At 32.0% G+C, this 18,349-nt stretch overlaps 1 protein-coding gene across 1 annotated transcript in view; it reads right to left on the bottom strand.

Annotated features, from left to right (window-relative positions):
- SLC30A7 (solute carrier family 30 member 7) overlaps positions 1-18,349 on the bottom strand; it is a 74,913-nt gene that overhangs the window by 8,921 nt on the left and 47,643 nt on the right. The window contains exons 9-10 of the mRNA XM_031967167.1: positions 5,011-5,101; positions 2,555-2,704 (exon numbers count right to left, since the gene is read on the bottom strand). Coding sequence (XP_031823027.1) covers positions 2,555-2,704; positions 5,011-5,101 — 241 coding nt within the window. The remainder of the gene's footprint in view (positions 1-2,554; positions 2,705-5,010; positions 5,102-18,349) is intronic.

The following is an 18,349-nucleotide window of genomic DNA, read 5'->3' as shown; positions in this document are numbered from 1 at the left end:
TACATCTCTTTTCCCACACTTTCTTTCAGAGCCTCCCTAACACTGAGCTAGCTCAGGCAATGCATATGTCAATCTCATTATAAATGTGGGCATCCTAGAAAGTACACTGCTGAGGTAAGTGAATTTGCCAACAGCATTCAAAACTTCAGCATTTACTGTAACTGATGGTACCATATATGGTTGGTATGGTGCTGGCTAATGGAGGACCTGTGTTTCCTGTATTAACTGTAAGGCCAAAATCAGCATCAGCAACAGAAAACTGATCCATGCTTTGTTGCATCTCAGCTTCAAAGGCTGTGTTGAGCGCATAATCATCTGCAAACAAAAAGTCATGCACCAATACTCTTTCCACTCTAGTTTTGGCTTGTAGCTTTTTCAAGTTGAAGAACTTATTGTTGCAGTAGCTGACTTTGATTCCATGTTTGTTCTCACCTAAGACACACAGTCTTTTTTCACTCCATTGGTGACTGGAAAAGCTTGAGAGCATTGCCCAGTCTTCTCTAGATTATAGGGCATATTTTTCTGGGTTGAAGCTTGAACACTCCTGCTTTCCAGAATATATTATTCCATCCTTTCCTATGAGTGGACTCTCCTCAATGCAGAATATTGTATAACTTTAATTTTCTTTCCTTTATATTTGAAAGTTTTTCTTCTGGACACAGAAATTGTTGTCATTGAAATACTTATACTTAGTCACCACAAAGTATGAAAAGGTTTGTTTTTTGCTTTTGTTTTGTTTTTTCAAATTTTCCTTCATATTTGTATTTTTCTCTTTTTTTTGTATTCTGAATCTGTAATCTCTTTCACTTCTTTAGAAAGACTTTCCATTGTGGATTCAATCTTTTTTCCCTCTATTCTTTTTTTTTTTTTTTTTTTAAGTTAGAGCTCTATCCTGTGAACTATATTACCAATTGCTTCCCTTATGAATTGCATTTCTTTTTAGAACCACTCTTTTGTTTCTTGTTGTTACAGGTACTCTTCAAGTTCACTGGATTCTTTATTTCTTCATGAATTGATTCACTTTCCTTAAAATCCTATAATATTTTAAAAGAGAGTTTTGTAATCTCTTTGAGGATTTAGTACTCATTATCCTTCCTTCTGGTTTTTACAATCATTTCTACTAATTTAATCTGCTGGTGCTGTGGGCTTTTTTTTTCCCCTATTATAATCTTTGAGGCATTATCCCTCATTTTTAATGTCCTTTTGCTAGTTGTTTTCTGCCTCCTAGAGTGTTGGGAGATAAAAGAATTCACCAGTCTCAGTCACTATCTAAAGTAGTTTCTGGGAACACCAGCTGGCTCCAGTTAAGTTTCAATTCCCTTTTCTTCAAGTCTAGTACAATTCCATGTAGTGATTCTTATTATCAGTGGTTCCTTTGGCTCTCTTTTCATTTTGGGGGTTATACTGAATAGTGGCTGAACATTTTTCATGTTTTGGAGAAAGCAAAGAGAGTGCTTCCACAAGAGTTCTGTAGCTAGAGCCAGATCCTTAAATGAAGGACAGAATATTTTTAATCTCACCCTTTCTTCACACGATCAGTCAGTTATTTCCTGCTGGTTATTATAGGACTGTGACTAGGGAGAAGGTGTGGTACAATAGCAGCAGTTCTGGTGTGTGGGTAAGAGGGTTCCATAAGGCCACATATTTACTTTGTGTCTCAGTCAAAAATGCATGGAATTGGTAGAGAAAGGGCACTGAAGAAGTACATATATGAATACAATTCTCCAGTATCAATAAGGATTTTACTTTGTCAGGGTTCTCTCCTTTATCCTGTGGATTAAGCTCCATGTATATTTATTTCTCTGTTTGTATGTATGCAAAAGTGGAAGGGGACAGATTGTGAAGGATTTTAAAAGTCACATAGAGTAATGTATATTTGCTTTTGAAGAAAATGGAATTTACTGAGTTGTGGGAAAGAGAAACTGACATGGTCAGATTTGTGCTTTAGTACATTATTTGTACCAAAGATGATTTTGGTAGGTAAGTGGAAGATGGAATGAAATGGGGAGAAATTTGAAGTAGTTGCAAAGGAAAAATCCATAAGATTTGGTAACATATTAGTTACCAAAGTAGCAGGTGAGCAAGTTGAAAAGTAAAAGATGACAAATTTATGAAGCTATTAAAATTTAACATATTAATCAACTATAGAGAGAGAACTTTAAACAATTGGCTTAATGCCATAAACCTATCAAATATCAGAAAGAAGATCTGAAACCAATCCAAATTCAGCACTCTACTCAACATGCTATGCTTTTATCCATTTTTATCACATTTATCCTTTTCAAAAGTGGCCTATTGTTTTCCTGTCAAAACATGTTTTTATAATGTGTGTAGTAACAAAATTAAAAGTATGTTTGGAGGATGTATTTTCACAATATGATTTCCTTAAGTTTTACAAATCGAAGAATCAAATAAAACTTTCTATAACATATAAACAACAAAGAGTTCCCCACAATCAGCATCTGTCAGAAAATTATGTATGTTCAGTTCATATATGAAATAAATAAAAATAATTTCAAAATCCTATCAATAGTAAGGTAAAGAATAGCCATACCTGAGTAAAAATGTTGTGAGTTTGGCTTAAAATCCACCTTGAATCAGCATCAGGTGCTACTACTAATTTCAAAGTCCCAACATATACATCAGTACAAAGAGTCCAAAAATGCTGTTCTTGTAAATGGTAAACTCCTTGTAACTGCAGAACCTAGAATATAAAATGCAGATACAATTATTATCAACTATGCAGAAATTCTATGTTTTATCAGAAAAACTAGGCCCTGCCCTCTACAATATTCTAAAATTTATTGTAAATAGAGTATGTATCACATAGGTCATATGAAGTCATTTTGGATTTTCATAAGTATATTATCATATAAACTAAAATTTATCCATTGTTAAGAATACCTATATTTCTTTGGACAAAACATGAAAAACATTCTTTAATGCTTTATGAGGAGAACTGCATGGGCCTCAATGGTATTTAGAAATAATAATTTTGCTAGCTTTAGCTTTATTATTTATAAATGTAGAGCTTTATTATTTTGAACATATTTCCCCCAGAAATTATTAATATAGACCTGATTAATAATTTAAACAGAGATTTAGCAGAATTCACAGAATATCAAAAAGAAGAAACTAGCAGAGACCTGGCAGGGACCAGGTAAGCTTAACAAGATGATGAACTATGGCACTGATAAGTATAATAAATATATCAAGAACAGAGCTGACTCCTGGAGCTTAGATTTGGAATGGACAACCATATCAACGTATATCAATAATACTGTGATTAGATGTTAAAAAAAAAAATTACAGTAGAATAATACAACAGTGTAAAATAATAAAGCAGTAAACTTGGAATTAAAACATCTAGATGAGAAATCTACTGCTATTATTTACCAGTTATATGAGCATGTTATAAGTTATTTAACAGGTTTAGGCCTATTCAGCTATAAACTGAGGAACAGATCTAATCAATGTAACCTAAAATCACAATTACTTTTTTTTATTAGCAACATCACATTGCTTGACTCATATTGGGATTGCAATTTGCTAAAGCTCCTGATTTTTTTCCCACAGACACATTTTCTATCAACACATCCCTAAGTCCTCTGTTGATACAGCTAAATTTATGAAGCCAAATTTAAGACCTTCCATTTATCCCAATTAAATTTCATCTTATTAGCTTTATTCAGCCCACAATTTCAACCTGTTGAGATTTTTTGTATATCTCAATTCCAATTCTTTAGTAGTTTTTTCCCAGTTTTATATGATCCACAAATTTTCTAACTTTTTTAGATCTGAGTATAAAATATTACATTTTCTTCTTCAAACACTGCTTAAAATATCAGTATACTGGCTTTATGGTAATTAATTTTCCAGGTTTTGTAAGGCAAAGTTGGCTCAGACTGTACAATGAGTCCAGTGTGAAGTACAGTGTTTGGGTCTAAGGATCTGAATTCAAAGCTCAACTCTGCCATTTAGTAACTGTGTAAACCTGCATAAGTCACAGCTTCTCTCAGCCTCAGTTTCTTCATATGTATAATAAAGAGATTAAAGGAGATGACATCTAAAGTACAAACAAGATAATCTAAAATACAAATGCATTCTAAACTCTAATACTGTGGTCATGAAAAGTGTTACAAACAAAATAAAATTTGACTTTGCTTCTAAGGAAAAGAGAATCCTAATGTATTCTTACTATTCATGAAATAAGAAATAATTCTTGTTAGAATTACTGTCACCATTTTTTAGATTCCACATTTCGATTGGAGAGCTGTTGTTCAGTCTTTTTAGTCATATCTAATTTGGGGGAAGCCCATCTGGGGTTTTCTTAGCAAAGATACTGGTTTGTCATTTTCTTCTCTAGCTCTTTTTATAGATGAGGAAACCAAGAGAAACAGCATTAAATGACTTGTCCAGGGTCACAGAGGAAGTAAATCCCTGAGACCAGATTTGAACTCAGAAAAATAAGTCTTCCTGAATGCAGGCTAAAAACTCTACCCATTGTGCCACCTCCCTGTGCAGGCTGGATAGAAGCTAAAGAACAAAAGTTTGAAAAGAATCTTTATCTAAATTGGAAGACAACATCCATAATTCATCAACAATTCAAAAAAGCAAATTAGATAAGACAATCAGGGAATGATGATAAAGACAATCTCTTCCTTCAAGAAAATTATACTCTTGAGATGTTTGTATTTTATCTTTCTATTATGTAGAACCCAACTTTTAAGATTTTTAAAAAATGTTCCATTATTCTAACAAAATAAGAAAAATGTTCAGAGTTCCAGCTAAAGCACATTTCACAACATTTTACCTAGCAACTGCTTTTCTAAAAATTTTTAACTTATTCTGAGTTATGACCATAAGTCATGATTCAATCCTGGAATTTTAAAAACCACTATATCCAAGCACATGCTGACCAAAAAATTCAGTACTTAAAAAACAAACATGCTAAAAACCTCAGGAGTTTGGATCTTAACAAAACTCAGGTCTGGAAGTTTTACAACTTACCCTCTGATAGCACTGAGGCAGAGCAGTTTCCAGTGATGGAGGTGTTCGTTGCATCAATATTCCAACTGATTCTCTTAACAGAGGAATAACACTAAAACAAGAATAATGATAAAACATTGCCAAAACACATTATTATTTCCAATAATGAAAAATAACTATACATACATAAATACATTTTCAGTACAAGAAACAAACACCTAAAATTCATCACTTCAAACATCATCAAGTAATCAGGAAAGTAATTTCTGTGGTACATTCTAAACAACTAGACGATAAATCTATATCAATATCACTTTAAGAATGTAAAAAATATATAATCTTCAAATTTATGAAAAATTATGTCAAATTGGCAGAGGAAAACCAAGGCAGCTGATCGTCAACATTTAATAAGTACTCATGTACACAGTAATATATTATAAAGCTAAATAAAGAAGAGACATCCTATCCACTAAAATATTTTTTTAAAAGACTAGCATAGAAAACAAGTCATTTTTACATAAAACTGTTAAGTAAATAATGCGACAAAGTCAAAATGGGTGAAAGGATAGTAAGTGCCAAACTCAACTCTAATGCTTTTAAGCTGATATAGTTTAAGCTGGAAGTAGAGTTTAAGGCAAGAAGGAGGGGAAAAGTTGCAAAATCTTTCTGCCCACTTGTCTTACTCCTGCTCAGACCCCAGTACCCAACTAATGAGGATACATTCCACTATCCCAAGGCAAAGGGTGACCTAGATAGAAACCATAAGAATTCAGAATATAGATATTTTAATGTGACCTAGGTCAGTCCAAAAAAAAAAAAAGTCTTATTCTTGGATTAAAACTGGTTCTTATGATTTGACATGAATAATGAGAAACAAGTGCATTTCCGTTCAGTAAAACTAGTTTGACCAAAGGGCTGGAATCAGAAATAAGCATGTTTTCCAGAAATATAATGAAATGATAATGGTGATGATGTTGGAAAATAAAATTAATAAAACATATCCGTATCATCCTATCAGCATCCCAATGAAGTTGTTTTAAAGCTGCTTTTAAAGGCCATATAAGATGAGCTTATACTCAACAACATATTCAAGTACCAAAAGTAGCTATTTTATCTAATGGTATAGTGTCCACAGAATATTAAAGGTAAAACAGAAAGAGCATAATAGTGACCTTTTCAAAACTATTTCTACTGATTTCCTCTGAATTTAGATGGGATGAATGAGATAATAGTGCCTTCCCAAATAAACAGCAAAGATTGACAATAGATATGCAATTGTTATTCCTCAACAGCTCTCTCAAAACTTAACAAAATGATCTTATTAGCCATATCTGATATTCTTTTTTCTCAGTCCTCATCCATCTCAATATATTTGTTACATCTGGCAGTTGTCCAACCTTTACTCCCAGAAGTGTTTCTTCTCTGATTTTTCATGGCATAACTTTGTCTTGGTTCTTTGTCTGTCTGAGAGCTACTTCTCATTCACCTTTGCTGACTTATCACACATCACATTCTGTGGGTGTTCCCCAAAGCTCTATCATAGACCCTACTTTCTTCCTTCTCTGCACACTCTTAAGTAAACTTTATAGTTCTGATGGGTTAAGCTATAAACAAGAGAAAAGCAGTGAGTGCCATTGCCCTGCATGACAGCAATTTTATCCCATTATCAAATAGGTCAATGGTTTTATCTTCAATAAATTTACTTAAATCATTCTTGTGAAATTATTTTAAATTTCAACTTGTAAAATTTCCTACGATAAAGCAATCCATATTTACTACTCCTAGTGAACAGTAGAAACAGTATATATATACCCTCAATATATGATCATTTAAAAAAGATTTTTAATGTATAAACATTTTGGGGTTTTGCTTTTTGAAATTAAGTCACCAGCCTGAAAACATAGTTTCCCAATGAAGATAATATGAGGATCATAAAACAGAATTTTCATGGGTTCATTTAGCCATAATGAAAGGATCTATGAAAATTGCCAAGCTCTGCAAATTCCTGATGTTTTCTAAGGTTTACAGTCCAATTCTAAACGGTAAACATTTGGAAACTATTAGAAGTTCTCTTCTCTGGCTAACTACCCAGTTTTAAAAGTAAAAATAGAAGTTTTTTTAGCTGATAAAAAAGAGAAATTTCACAAGGTAAATAAATTTCCAGTAAAACAGAATGAGTTCATTTTTCAAAAGCTAATGACATCATTATCTGATCCCTTTAGATAAATCTCTTATTTAAACCATTTATTTGCTGAAGAGGATCTTTTGGTCTTATCCATGTCAATATATTCATTTATTCATTTTTTTCTCAATATATTCATCAATTATTATCTATATGTACATATACATAGAGAGATAAATTTGGATATCAAACCATTCACAATGCTATATTAATAATAACAGCTAGCATTTGGCTAATAAAGCCCAAATTGGTCTACAGAAAGAAATATATATATATATATATGGATATAGAAAGAGATCTATTTATTCTACATATCTACATATCTACATATCTACATATATCTTACTTGATTCTCCTATAAACTATACAAAGGAGGTGCTATTATATATTTTATAATTTTATAAATAAAGGTTGTTTGTCCTTCGTTTTAGAAAACCATTACATCAGGGAGTGATGCCATGATATGCAAGTGAATTAGATTTAAGTGAGGGAGGGCTGTGCAAAGTCACCAGTTTCACTCTCTACTTTAGAGGTAACAGGTTCCAGTGGTCAGATGTATATCAAGATGACTAGAAATGGTCCTGGATGCAGTGGCCTTTTTAAGCTAAGATCTTTACAGGTCTCATTTTGACTGAGATAACACTCAATTAGTGATTAAGGCTGGGTAGGAAATGAGGCAGAGAATGAATTTTTTTATTTAGACCAAAAAAAAAAATGCTATCAATCTAAGAGAAGACCTTCAGGGTTTCTGGCTTAGTTTTAAGAGATTAAGTGATCCAAAATACAATTTAAAAATGAGAGTTTTCCTAGTTGGGTTTTTGTGGGGGGGGTTTTGAGGTAAGGATGGATTTTTCTATTAGAAAGGTCACTATTTGAATCCCTAATGTACAGTTTTCATCAATTTGCTAAAGAAAGTAGAAGTGGGAAGAAATGCTGGCTGCTAGGAATTTATTCAAATTTATTTTCAGCCAATTTCAATTTATTTGGTGATTTTAGTAAGTTTGTCACTGGAAGATATCATTTCAACTACAAATAAGTATCCAGATATGGTATTTATTCTGGACCAAAAAGACACCACACTAATAAATTAACAAATGGTCCAATTCAACAATCCAAACCCTGATGGAAAGAAAAGCCAGATGATAAGAATATTCTATTCTCAGAAGAGTCTTGGAGTATTTCAAAGTTTCAACTTCAATCAAACAAATCAAATTTAAACCCCCAAAAGATGTTATTCTTCTTTCAAGCACAGGTGACTGAGTTATAGTTAGGCAATAACATACCCAGTCCTATGGTTTAATACTCTAGCACACAGAGTCAAATTTCTATCATTCATACGAATGAAGGAGAACAAAAGTACAAATCACCAGGGGGACTAAAAAGGAAAATCCAGGACTCTCATCCAGTCAAATAGGATAGAGAATGAATTCCCCTCCTCCCACCAAAACATAAAGTATGATTATATTTGTAATAAGAAATCAATGAGGCCAAGAAATATGATTATATGATCTCCAAGATATGCAGGTAAACTGGATCAGAGGCAGGAAATAAAAAAAAGGAGGGGAGGTATGAAGATGTTTGGAAAAAAATAGGTATGAAGATAGACTAGCTATCTTAGACAAACTAGGTAAAACTAAAGGGAGTAAAGAGTTTCAAAGCTAGGGAACATGGAAGGAGGATCTCAAACAAAATTAGAGGTGGGGAAAAGTGAAAGAGACTAGAACTGGATAAAGAAAGACTTGAGAAAGAACTGAGAGCCAATAAACAAGATAAGGATTAAACCAAGATTGCTCAAGGGTGATTTGGTCAATCTAGGAGTGAATAAATATGAACTGTGCCACACAAAAAATATATCTGTAACTAACCTAATCCTGTGTACTCTGTGCTGAGATTTTCTCGAATTGCTAAAAGAATCTCAAAAACATAGCCTAAAAGCAAACAAAATTTAGATATCTTAGATTATATGATTAAAACTTTTGAGATGGCTTACTATTGGGAAAATCATGGTATAGCAGACAAAAATGCTGCTAGATGTAAGAATTTAGAGATTAATTGTGATGTTGGGGAAATTACTCATTTTCTCTGTGCCTCAGTGTCTTCAAATGTAAAATAAAGCTAAAAATATTTATACTACCTACTTCAGCATTGCTGAGAATTGCTTAATTAACTTTAGAGATTTTAAAACACTCTAGAAATGTAGAGAGGGAGCCATACTAATCCGTTATTTTTCAGTCATAAAACTTTTTGTGACCACATTTGGCATTTTTTTGGCAAAGATACTGGATTGCTTTGCCATTTCCTTCTCCAGCTCATTTTACCAGATAAGGAAATTAAGACAATCAGGATTAAGTGACTTGCCCAAGGTGACTCGTTACTAAGTGCCTGAGGCTAGATTTCAACTAAGGAAGATGAGTCTTCTTGACTTCAAGCCCAGTGCTCTCCATCCACTGTGTCCTCAGAAGAATAGATTGAGAAGCCCAAGGTTCAAGATATACTTCTGACACATAAATGAATGTGTGGCTATGGGATAGTCACTTATCTACTCAAGGATCCAGGAAACTCTTTTACTACTATAAGATATAAAGCAGTTGTGGATTTGCTTGATAGAGAAAGTTTCTTCACAGGAATTTTTTTAGACCAATGAAATCATAGGTCCAGATCAACTTCTCCCCTCTCCAAAAAACAAAACAATACCTAAAACTTTTAGTAGCATACTAAGAGGTATTTTAATCAATGTTTGTCATGAATGAATGAATGAACAGAAATGGCAAGATTTACTTCTCCAAATCTGAGAACTATGAGACAAGAAAAAGTATCCAGAAAAAAGGAGGTACCATGTAACTTTTTTTTTTAAACTTTATGCTCAGGTTAAATATGTAATCTTTATTAATTAGCATATATGCATATAACAGGAAAATATATGCATATTTTCCCAACTGTGACATTCAAATATGAGATCAAGTGGGGCTGGGAGAGAAACTTATCCATAGAAAAACAACTATTGTGGGTATTTTTTCTTCTTCCAAATATCTTTGCCAACCATAAAGAAATAGCTTCAAATTAAGCTAAATGTACATAATTGTGATCAAGAAAAGATATGCTTTAGCCAAAATGAATTTAGAAACACTGAGGAATAATGACATTAATAAAACTTCAAATAACTTTGGATAAAGAAAACTAGTAAAATTAGCCCCAAGACAAGAATGGAGAAGAAAGGTAGGAAATACTGACAAGATTTCATGTCACCTTACAGTTCCAGAACTACTATGACAAACTTCTAAATTCATGTCTGGGTAAGCATGAGTAGATGGGCCTGAATGAGCTCTACTGGTTAATTTCACTACATTTTAGTGATGCACAAAAATCTACCTGAATAAAAGCAAAATATACTATGATTGAACTGTGGGGAATTTTTAAAAATCTAAAATAAGCTCCTTGAAATGTTTCTGCATAAACACTCTCATTTAATGATTTACTATAAACTCAAAATTTACAGTTCATAGGATGTGGTATTCACACAATTGGCTGCTAATGCAGAAACATTTTATTTTCTGGAATAGTTAACCAAAAATGCAGCACAGTTTAAAGAACATGTATGTTGTAAGAAAGATTTCCAACAAGCATGTGGGACTTAAGGGCTTTGTTTCAACATAATGAAGAACATTAAAAAAAACTAGAGTATCTACAGAATGGAATGAATTCCCCTGTGAAGGAGAAACATTCCTTCTATTTCATCAGGAGCTGAATGATCACCTATCAGGGATATTGCATATAAGGTTCCTGGATGAAAAAGAAAGTTGAACTACATGACCACTAAGTTTCTTTCTTGTTCAGAAATTCATTTAGCTACCAGCTACCAGCTAAAACATAGATTTATATACTGAAATTAAAAAAAGTACTTTGAAATCAAGTGAGTTACCCAGATAGAGGAAAATACAACATTAAAAAAAAAATTTGCTAGGGGGACAGTTAGGTGGTACAGTGGATAGAGTACCAGCCCTTGAAATCAGAAGGACCCAAGTTCAAATTTGACCTCATATACTTAATATTTACCTGTGTTACCCTGGGCAAGTTACTTAACCCCAATGCCTCAGAAAAAAAAAAAAAAAAAGAAAAAGAAAAGAAATTGCTAGTTATATTTCAATTGCTAAAAACAAAATTATTAACTTCATATAATTCTATAACAAAATTAATATGAAGTGCTAACCATATATTAATAAATCTACAGAATATCTCTGCTAGATGGATAATACTTTCTGCAAATAAGTTAAATAAACTTCCTGGCTAACATTCCACATCAATATTTTTTTTTAAAAATCTGATCTTTTTGTTTTGTTCTGTTTTTCACCACCACATGAATAACATTTTATAACATTTTATGACTTACAAAGAGCTTTCTTCACAACTGTCTATAAGGCAGGTGGTATAAGTAATATCTCCCTTTCACAGATAGGAAACCAAGGCTTAGAAAAACTTAAGTTATTTGCTCTAGGTTACATCTGTAGTACACAAAAGAGCTAAAAGTCAAAATTAAGTCTCTTCTGATTCCAAGCCCAAAGTTCCTTCTACCATTTTATAAATTAAAGAGCATAAGGAAAAGAAAAGGTCTCTTCAATAAGGTAGTTTCACAATTTAAATGGCTCTCAATTAATTATGTTCCTATTGCTTACATCTAACTTAATTCTTTCCTGAATACTTTTCTGGGTGTCACTTCAACATGCACATTCCTTATCTTTTGAACCAGAATGGACTATGGGAGTTCCCACCAGCTATCATCAGTCTTCATTTTTTATATTCAAAAAGGATCAAATGTAAACCCTAATTAGCAGTTAAACAAGTGCTCTAAATGTACATGTCATCTCAAAAGCTGGTTAATAAATAAGAAATATGGAAAAAAATTAAAATACTGTTTGTGATTAAACACTCTGATGTACTTAATATTTTTAGCACTAATTAGTATTAATAGTATAAAGCTATTTTTGCCATTAATATGCCTTTTCCCTCAAACTTGAAACTAAAGTACTATCTTTAGAATAGCCAATTTTAAAAAGTAAATATGGGTAATTAATTTTTCATTACTAAAGCAAACCAAAATACAGGAGGTGAACTTAATTAAACCCATCAACAAAATGAACTGACAGTTACCATATATTACTGTGAAAAAATTGTTCCAATAGTTTGGAAGGATGTTTCTATCTTCCTTTAGTTTGGTTTGTATTGTCAATAAAAGCCAACTATAAAACATGCATAATTTTCTTCTAGCAGCTATTATTTGAAAATGTAATCAACAACAAAAATATAAATAAATAAAAATTAACTAAGCAAAACCTAAAAATTATTTTGACCTAAAGGCTGATTACTTTTGGGGTGTCAAATGGGTGTAATTAACTTAAATTTGGAGTAATGTTTCTTATTCTTTTGTTGGAAATTCTACTGATATTATAGCACTGCTTTCTAACAGTATTCCTTTTCATCTGTTGGCTTTAGATAGGCTATATTTTTCATGATAATAAATGCAGTTTAATAAAAATGTTAAAGAATATTCTTCTCAGTTTATTGAGGAATATCCTTTCTGAATCTAGTCCAGAACTTCCCCATATTAAAAATTAATATTTAAAATAGAGAACTGGCCAAAAGTACCTGGAGAAAACTTGCTTACAAAAAATTACTATTTAGAGCTAAAAGGTGGCAATTTCAAATCAAAAAATTAGCACTAGTTCCAGATCCCAGATGGCTTTAAGGGAAGGCTATCATTCTTATTACTATCTATAATTAGTTGCCAAGTCTTATCCATTTTATATCACCAACATTTTATATCTATTATTTCTCCACTCACAAAGCTTCTCATTATTACTTCTGACCATTTAAAAAAAACCTCTGGCCTAGTCCCCATGAAAATAATATTTCCCCTCTCTAGTCCATTCTTCACATTGTTATCAAAATAAGCCTAAGGCATAGACACAGGCCACTTTATCCTCAGGATCCCCAAACTTTTAGCCATTCCATATTTATATTATAAAATGCAAACTCCTAAAATATAAAAAAAAACTGTTATAAAGGTCTTTCACAATCTAATTCTCATTATATTCCACATTATTTAATCCATGCAATGCTCAAGTTAAACTGGATTATTCTTCAAAGTCATTATTCACCCAACTTAAAATGCACTCTTCCAGTTCAACTTTACAAAAAGAGAATGAATTCTGTTTTGAACATGTTGAGTTTAAGATGCCAACTGGCTATGGCTCTCCAGACTGAGATGTCTGAAAGAAGTCCAAGATCAGCTAAGGAATTAGGGCAGGCTAAGCAGACACTGGATATACTTCTAATATATATATATTTTTTTATTTAGTGAAAGTTTTATTAGAATTTGAGAATTTCAGAGTTGAACTCATCTAGTATAACCAATACTTGAAAATGAACTCCTTCTAAAATATACCTTATAAGTGGACATCTAGCTATATTGCTTGAAGTTTCTCATGGAGGGGTAAGAGTAGAGAAAGGCCATTCATTATCTCACAAGGGAATCCATTTCATTTTTTAAAATCTAACCACCAGAAGTTCTTCTATAAGCCTAATCCTCTGTTATTTGGAGTCAAAGAATAAATCTATTCCCTCTCCTATTGGTCAGCACTCCGAATATTGAAGATAATAATCTCATCTCCCCCATGCCTTCTCTTCATCAAGTTAAAAAACCCTAGTTCCTTCAATTGATCCCCCTGATATAATCTCCAGGTCCTTCACAATCCCAGTTATCCTATATTGGTCATTCTCTAACTTATCAAGGTCAATAGTTACCAGCCTGGAGAAAAGTTAGACTCCCATTTGCCTAATTCCTGGGCACTAGGACTTTCAAAGAATTTTATTCTTGGAAGGGACCTCAGTAGACATCTAATGGAACCCATTATGGAAAAGGAATACACATTACAACATACCTAATAACTGGTCATCTAATCATTGCTGGAACAACTTTAGTGAGAATGAGTCTATCACCTCACCATGTTGTTCATTATGCTCTGAGATAGTTCCAATAGTTGGAAAAGACTCTCTGACATCAAATCTCTATGTGCTTCTTTGTAACTTCTGACCATTTTTATAAGGTTCTGTTCTTTGGTGCCAAACAGAACACATATAATCTCACTTTCCCATGACAGCCTTTGAAATACTTGAAGAATACATTTCCCCCACCCAGGTCTGCTCTAGGCCAACTGTTCTTAGATCCTTCAAAGAACGCTCCTATAACAAGGATCAAAAGATATTTCATTATTCTGTTTATCAATCATTCAACTCCAGATTGTCACGGCCCTTACTAAAAAGTGATACTTAGAATCGAACTGAACATTCTGGAACTGTCTGACTGGCTAAGACTATATTGTGACTACTATCTTCTTATAAGCCTAAATTCAAATTGGCCTTTTAGCTGCCCTTTCACACACTGAACTTGGAATCCACTAAATTCATGTTGTTTTCTTTTCATATGAATTGGTCTCAAAATATGGCTTCTTCATCTTGTTTTTATGAAAACTCATTTCTTTAAACCAACTATAAGATTTTACATTTATTTCTACTAAATTATTTCTGATTAGATTCAACCCAGTGCTATAGTTTGTCAAGATTTTTTTGGATCATGACTTTCTCATCCAGTACATTACCTATCCATCCTAACTCAGTGTTATATGCAAATTTAACAAGGGTGTCATCTATTATTGATCTAAATGACTAATAATAGAGACACAAGCAGAGATCTCTGGACATACCATAACAAACTTACTTCTAGGATGATATTATAAGGATTAGACTTTAAAATCCAGTCACTGAACCAATTCAAAAATCTATCTAAATATATATAGCCTAACCCACACATCTCCATCTTTTACATAACAAGAGATACTTCATTAAATGTATTGCTAAAATCTAGACAAACTATAATAACAACATTCCTCTGATCTATCAGTTTAGTCACTATATATATATATATATATATATATATATATTTTTTTTTTTTTTTTAAAGGAAACAAAATTAATTTGTCCTGACAAGTTCTTGATGAAACCATGCTAGTTCTGTGTGATCCCTAGTTCCTTTTCCATATGTTCATCAATCATCTTTTTAATGTGTTTTAAAATTTTGCTGGAAATCAAAAACATTGGCATAAGGTTTACAAACTCTATTAACTTCTCTTTTGCCCTTCTTTACTCCTATAGAATTTTTCCTATTTTCTATTATCTTTCATATATCACTGGTAATAATATCCATGTTCTTTCCTGGATAAAAGTCATTCTCGTTGCAAAAAAAAAAAAAAAAAAAAAAAGCAAAATTAAAATTAAGCAGCATTGTCTCCTTTCTGATGTTAATGATCATACAATCTACCCGGATCAGCAGTTCTATTTCTTCTTTGATCCTTCTCTTTCTTCCATCATAAGTATAGAAATCGTTCTTCTCCTTAGCTTTTCTTTACAGTCTTAGGTCATAAATTTTTATCACTATTCTTATGAAAATGTGACATGTTTTATATTCATCCTTTTGACTGAATTCATTTTTTGTATTTTTTAAAAATCTAATTTGGTAAGATAGTTCCCTGTACAATGACAACCATATTATCAGAGAACTTGTTTTTTTCTTTTCTCTTAGAGAACTGTATTTTTCTAAAATATTAGAATATTTTATTGTAGCCTCTTTAAATTTTACATAAAATTTCATCAGCTTTTTGGAGAGAGTAATATTATAAACTTCATTCATAATAATATTATAGTTCACTAAAAACCCTTTATATTTTGCCAGATGAACTTCTACTGAGACACATTTTGCCTATCTTGCACTTGTGCAGTTGAGTTTTTTTAATCTAAATTTGAGATTTTTGTATTAGGTATCCTTCCCTGAAAGTTTTATCTTTTGTCATCTATGTTCTTATCTAAGTTATTGATAAAAACTACTAAACATTGTTTTAATTTATAGCTGAAAATGCAGTACACATTCATCATTAAGAAAACTATTAAAACATTATTAAATATTAATAAAAAAACACTCTAAAACCACATTACAATCAAGAAATGCAGAAAAAGCTTTTGACAAAATACACCACACATTTCTGTCAAAATAAAACAAAACATTAGCAGATTGAGGAATAAATGAATCTTTAAGGTGGACTCAATGTTCAAGGGATGAGTAGTACCTCTAGTGTAAGGACTGCCAAACCCTTTTCGGGGTTGATTTCCACCTTTGGTGTCAAAACCTACCATCTACTTCTTAAATCTGGGTCCAAGAAGCTGTAGTGCATGCAGAGCCACATCCTAGTAAACCATTTTGGCAGAAGGACTAAACCAGGTTGAGGCTAATTGGGTGACCTCAAATCCATTACTGGGGTGGGGAAATTGCAGGGCTTCTTCCCCTGCCCACATAACACCAATATCAGCTGAGTTAATACAAAAATGATAATACTACCTAAATGTACTTATTTAATGCCATACCAATCAAACTAACAAAAGACTGATTTATGTAAGTAGAAAAATAATAATAAAATTCATCTGAAAGAATAAAACTTCAAGAATTTCTGGGATCATCATGAAAAATAGTGGGAAGAAATAGGGATGGACATTACCAGATCTCAAACTATACCACAAAGTAGTCACCATAAAAAAAAATTGGTACTGGTTTTTAAAAATGAAGATGTCAACCAGTGGAACAGATTGAATAAGTATACAACATACCAAAGCACACAAACCTAGTATCTCAGTATTTGATAAACCCCAAAACTCCAGTTACTGGAGGAAGAGTTCATTATTTAATGAAGACTTCTGGGAAAACTAGAAGGAAGTACAGTAGAAATTAGTTTCCCATTATGCTCAATTTTATCAAGGAATGAGTAAATAAACAAATGACTATTATGTGTCAAGCAATGAGCTAAGAATAAAGGGTTACAAAGAAGGGCAAAAGAAGAAGAAAAAAATTTTGATGCCAAAATCCACTAATATATTGAATTACTGGGAAGGATGTTGCCCCTATTTCCCTCCAATGAATTAAGATATCCATAGATGACAATATATTTTGAATGTAAACCACAAAGGAAATTACGTTAGGCAACACCCAAAACCATTCTGAAAAGTCACTATACTATACTTCCTAACTTCAAAAGTTTAACAGTTTGGACATATATTATTTGATAGGAAAAAAAATACTTATATTATATTTAGATTGATTAAAAAATGTTGTTATATATCTTTGGATTATTCAGACCATGAATTATCTATCCCAAATGCTCAATTAATTACATTCATTTTTAAACATAAATGAAAAACTAAAGTTATTATAACTTTTTATATTATTCATATTCACTTTACTCCTTTTTCATCTTTAAAGTAGTCAATAACCAACTACTTCTGGAATCAGCATCTTCATCTCTCTCTAAAGTTAGAGGCTTCCTCCCCAACAAAAAATCCAGAAACAAAAAAGCCACTTAAAACTCCTTACTGACAAAATGTTATGAATATATTTCTTTCCTTTAAAAAAAAGTAAAATGATTTTCTATTAGTTGTAAGTTTTCCTTTAAGATACTCATAACGATGTTTGACAAAACTCTACACATGTTGCAAGATGGCAATCTGCTCTAAACTGATTTTTTTTAATTCCCTCAAATGTTTCAGAAATACCACATCAGTAACAAGTCTCATTTCCGCATACTACATCTAATCTCTTATTTTCCATCACATATAGGTGTCCCTGTTATTAGCATGCATCAAAAACAATACATAAGTCTATTTTAAAAGTATCAGCTCTATAAGGAAAAGAACAGTAAAATTACAATAACCTTTAATAGCTTTCCCATCTGGCAGAACAAATTCTGAATTAACCCTTTGGGCACATAAATTACCTAAAAAAAAAAAAAAAAAAAAAAAAAGAATAAAACTAAAGCCCCAAAAACTAACATCTGTCTTGACAGGAAAAGCAGGTTTTCACAATGCAGCATGTATTAAGTGTCCACTACCTGCATGGTATGTTTGGCATGCCCATCCTAAAAGACACAATTTATTATAAATTATAATTTATTAGCTTATATAAAACATGTAGATAAATAGCTGTAACCTGAATTACAAAATCTCAGAGTTAGAAAGAACTTCAGAAAACAACTAGAACAGGACATACAATAACTTTTTCTACAACTTGACTAATAAGTGTTCATTC

The sequence above is a fragment of the Sarcophilus harrisii genome, chromosome 4 (genome assembly GCF_902635505.1).
Source record: "Sarcophilus harrisii chromosome 4, mSarHar1.11, whole genome shotgun sequence".
Taxonomy (NCBI): Eukaryota; Metazoa; Chordata; class Mammalia; order Dasyuromorphia; family Dasyuridae; genus Sarcophilus; species Sarcophilus harrisii.
This window is presented reverse-complemented; position numbering and strand designations above follow the sequence as displayed.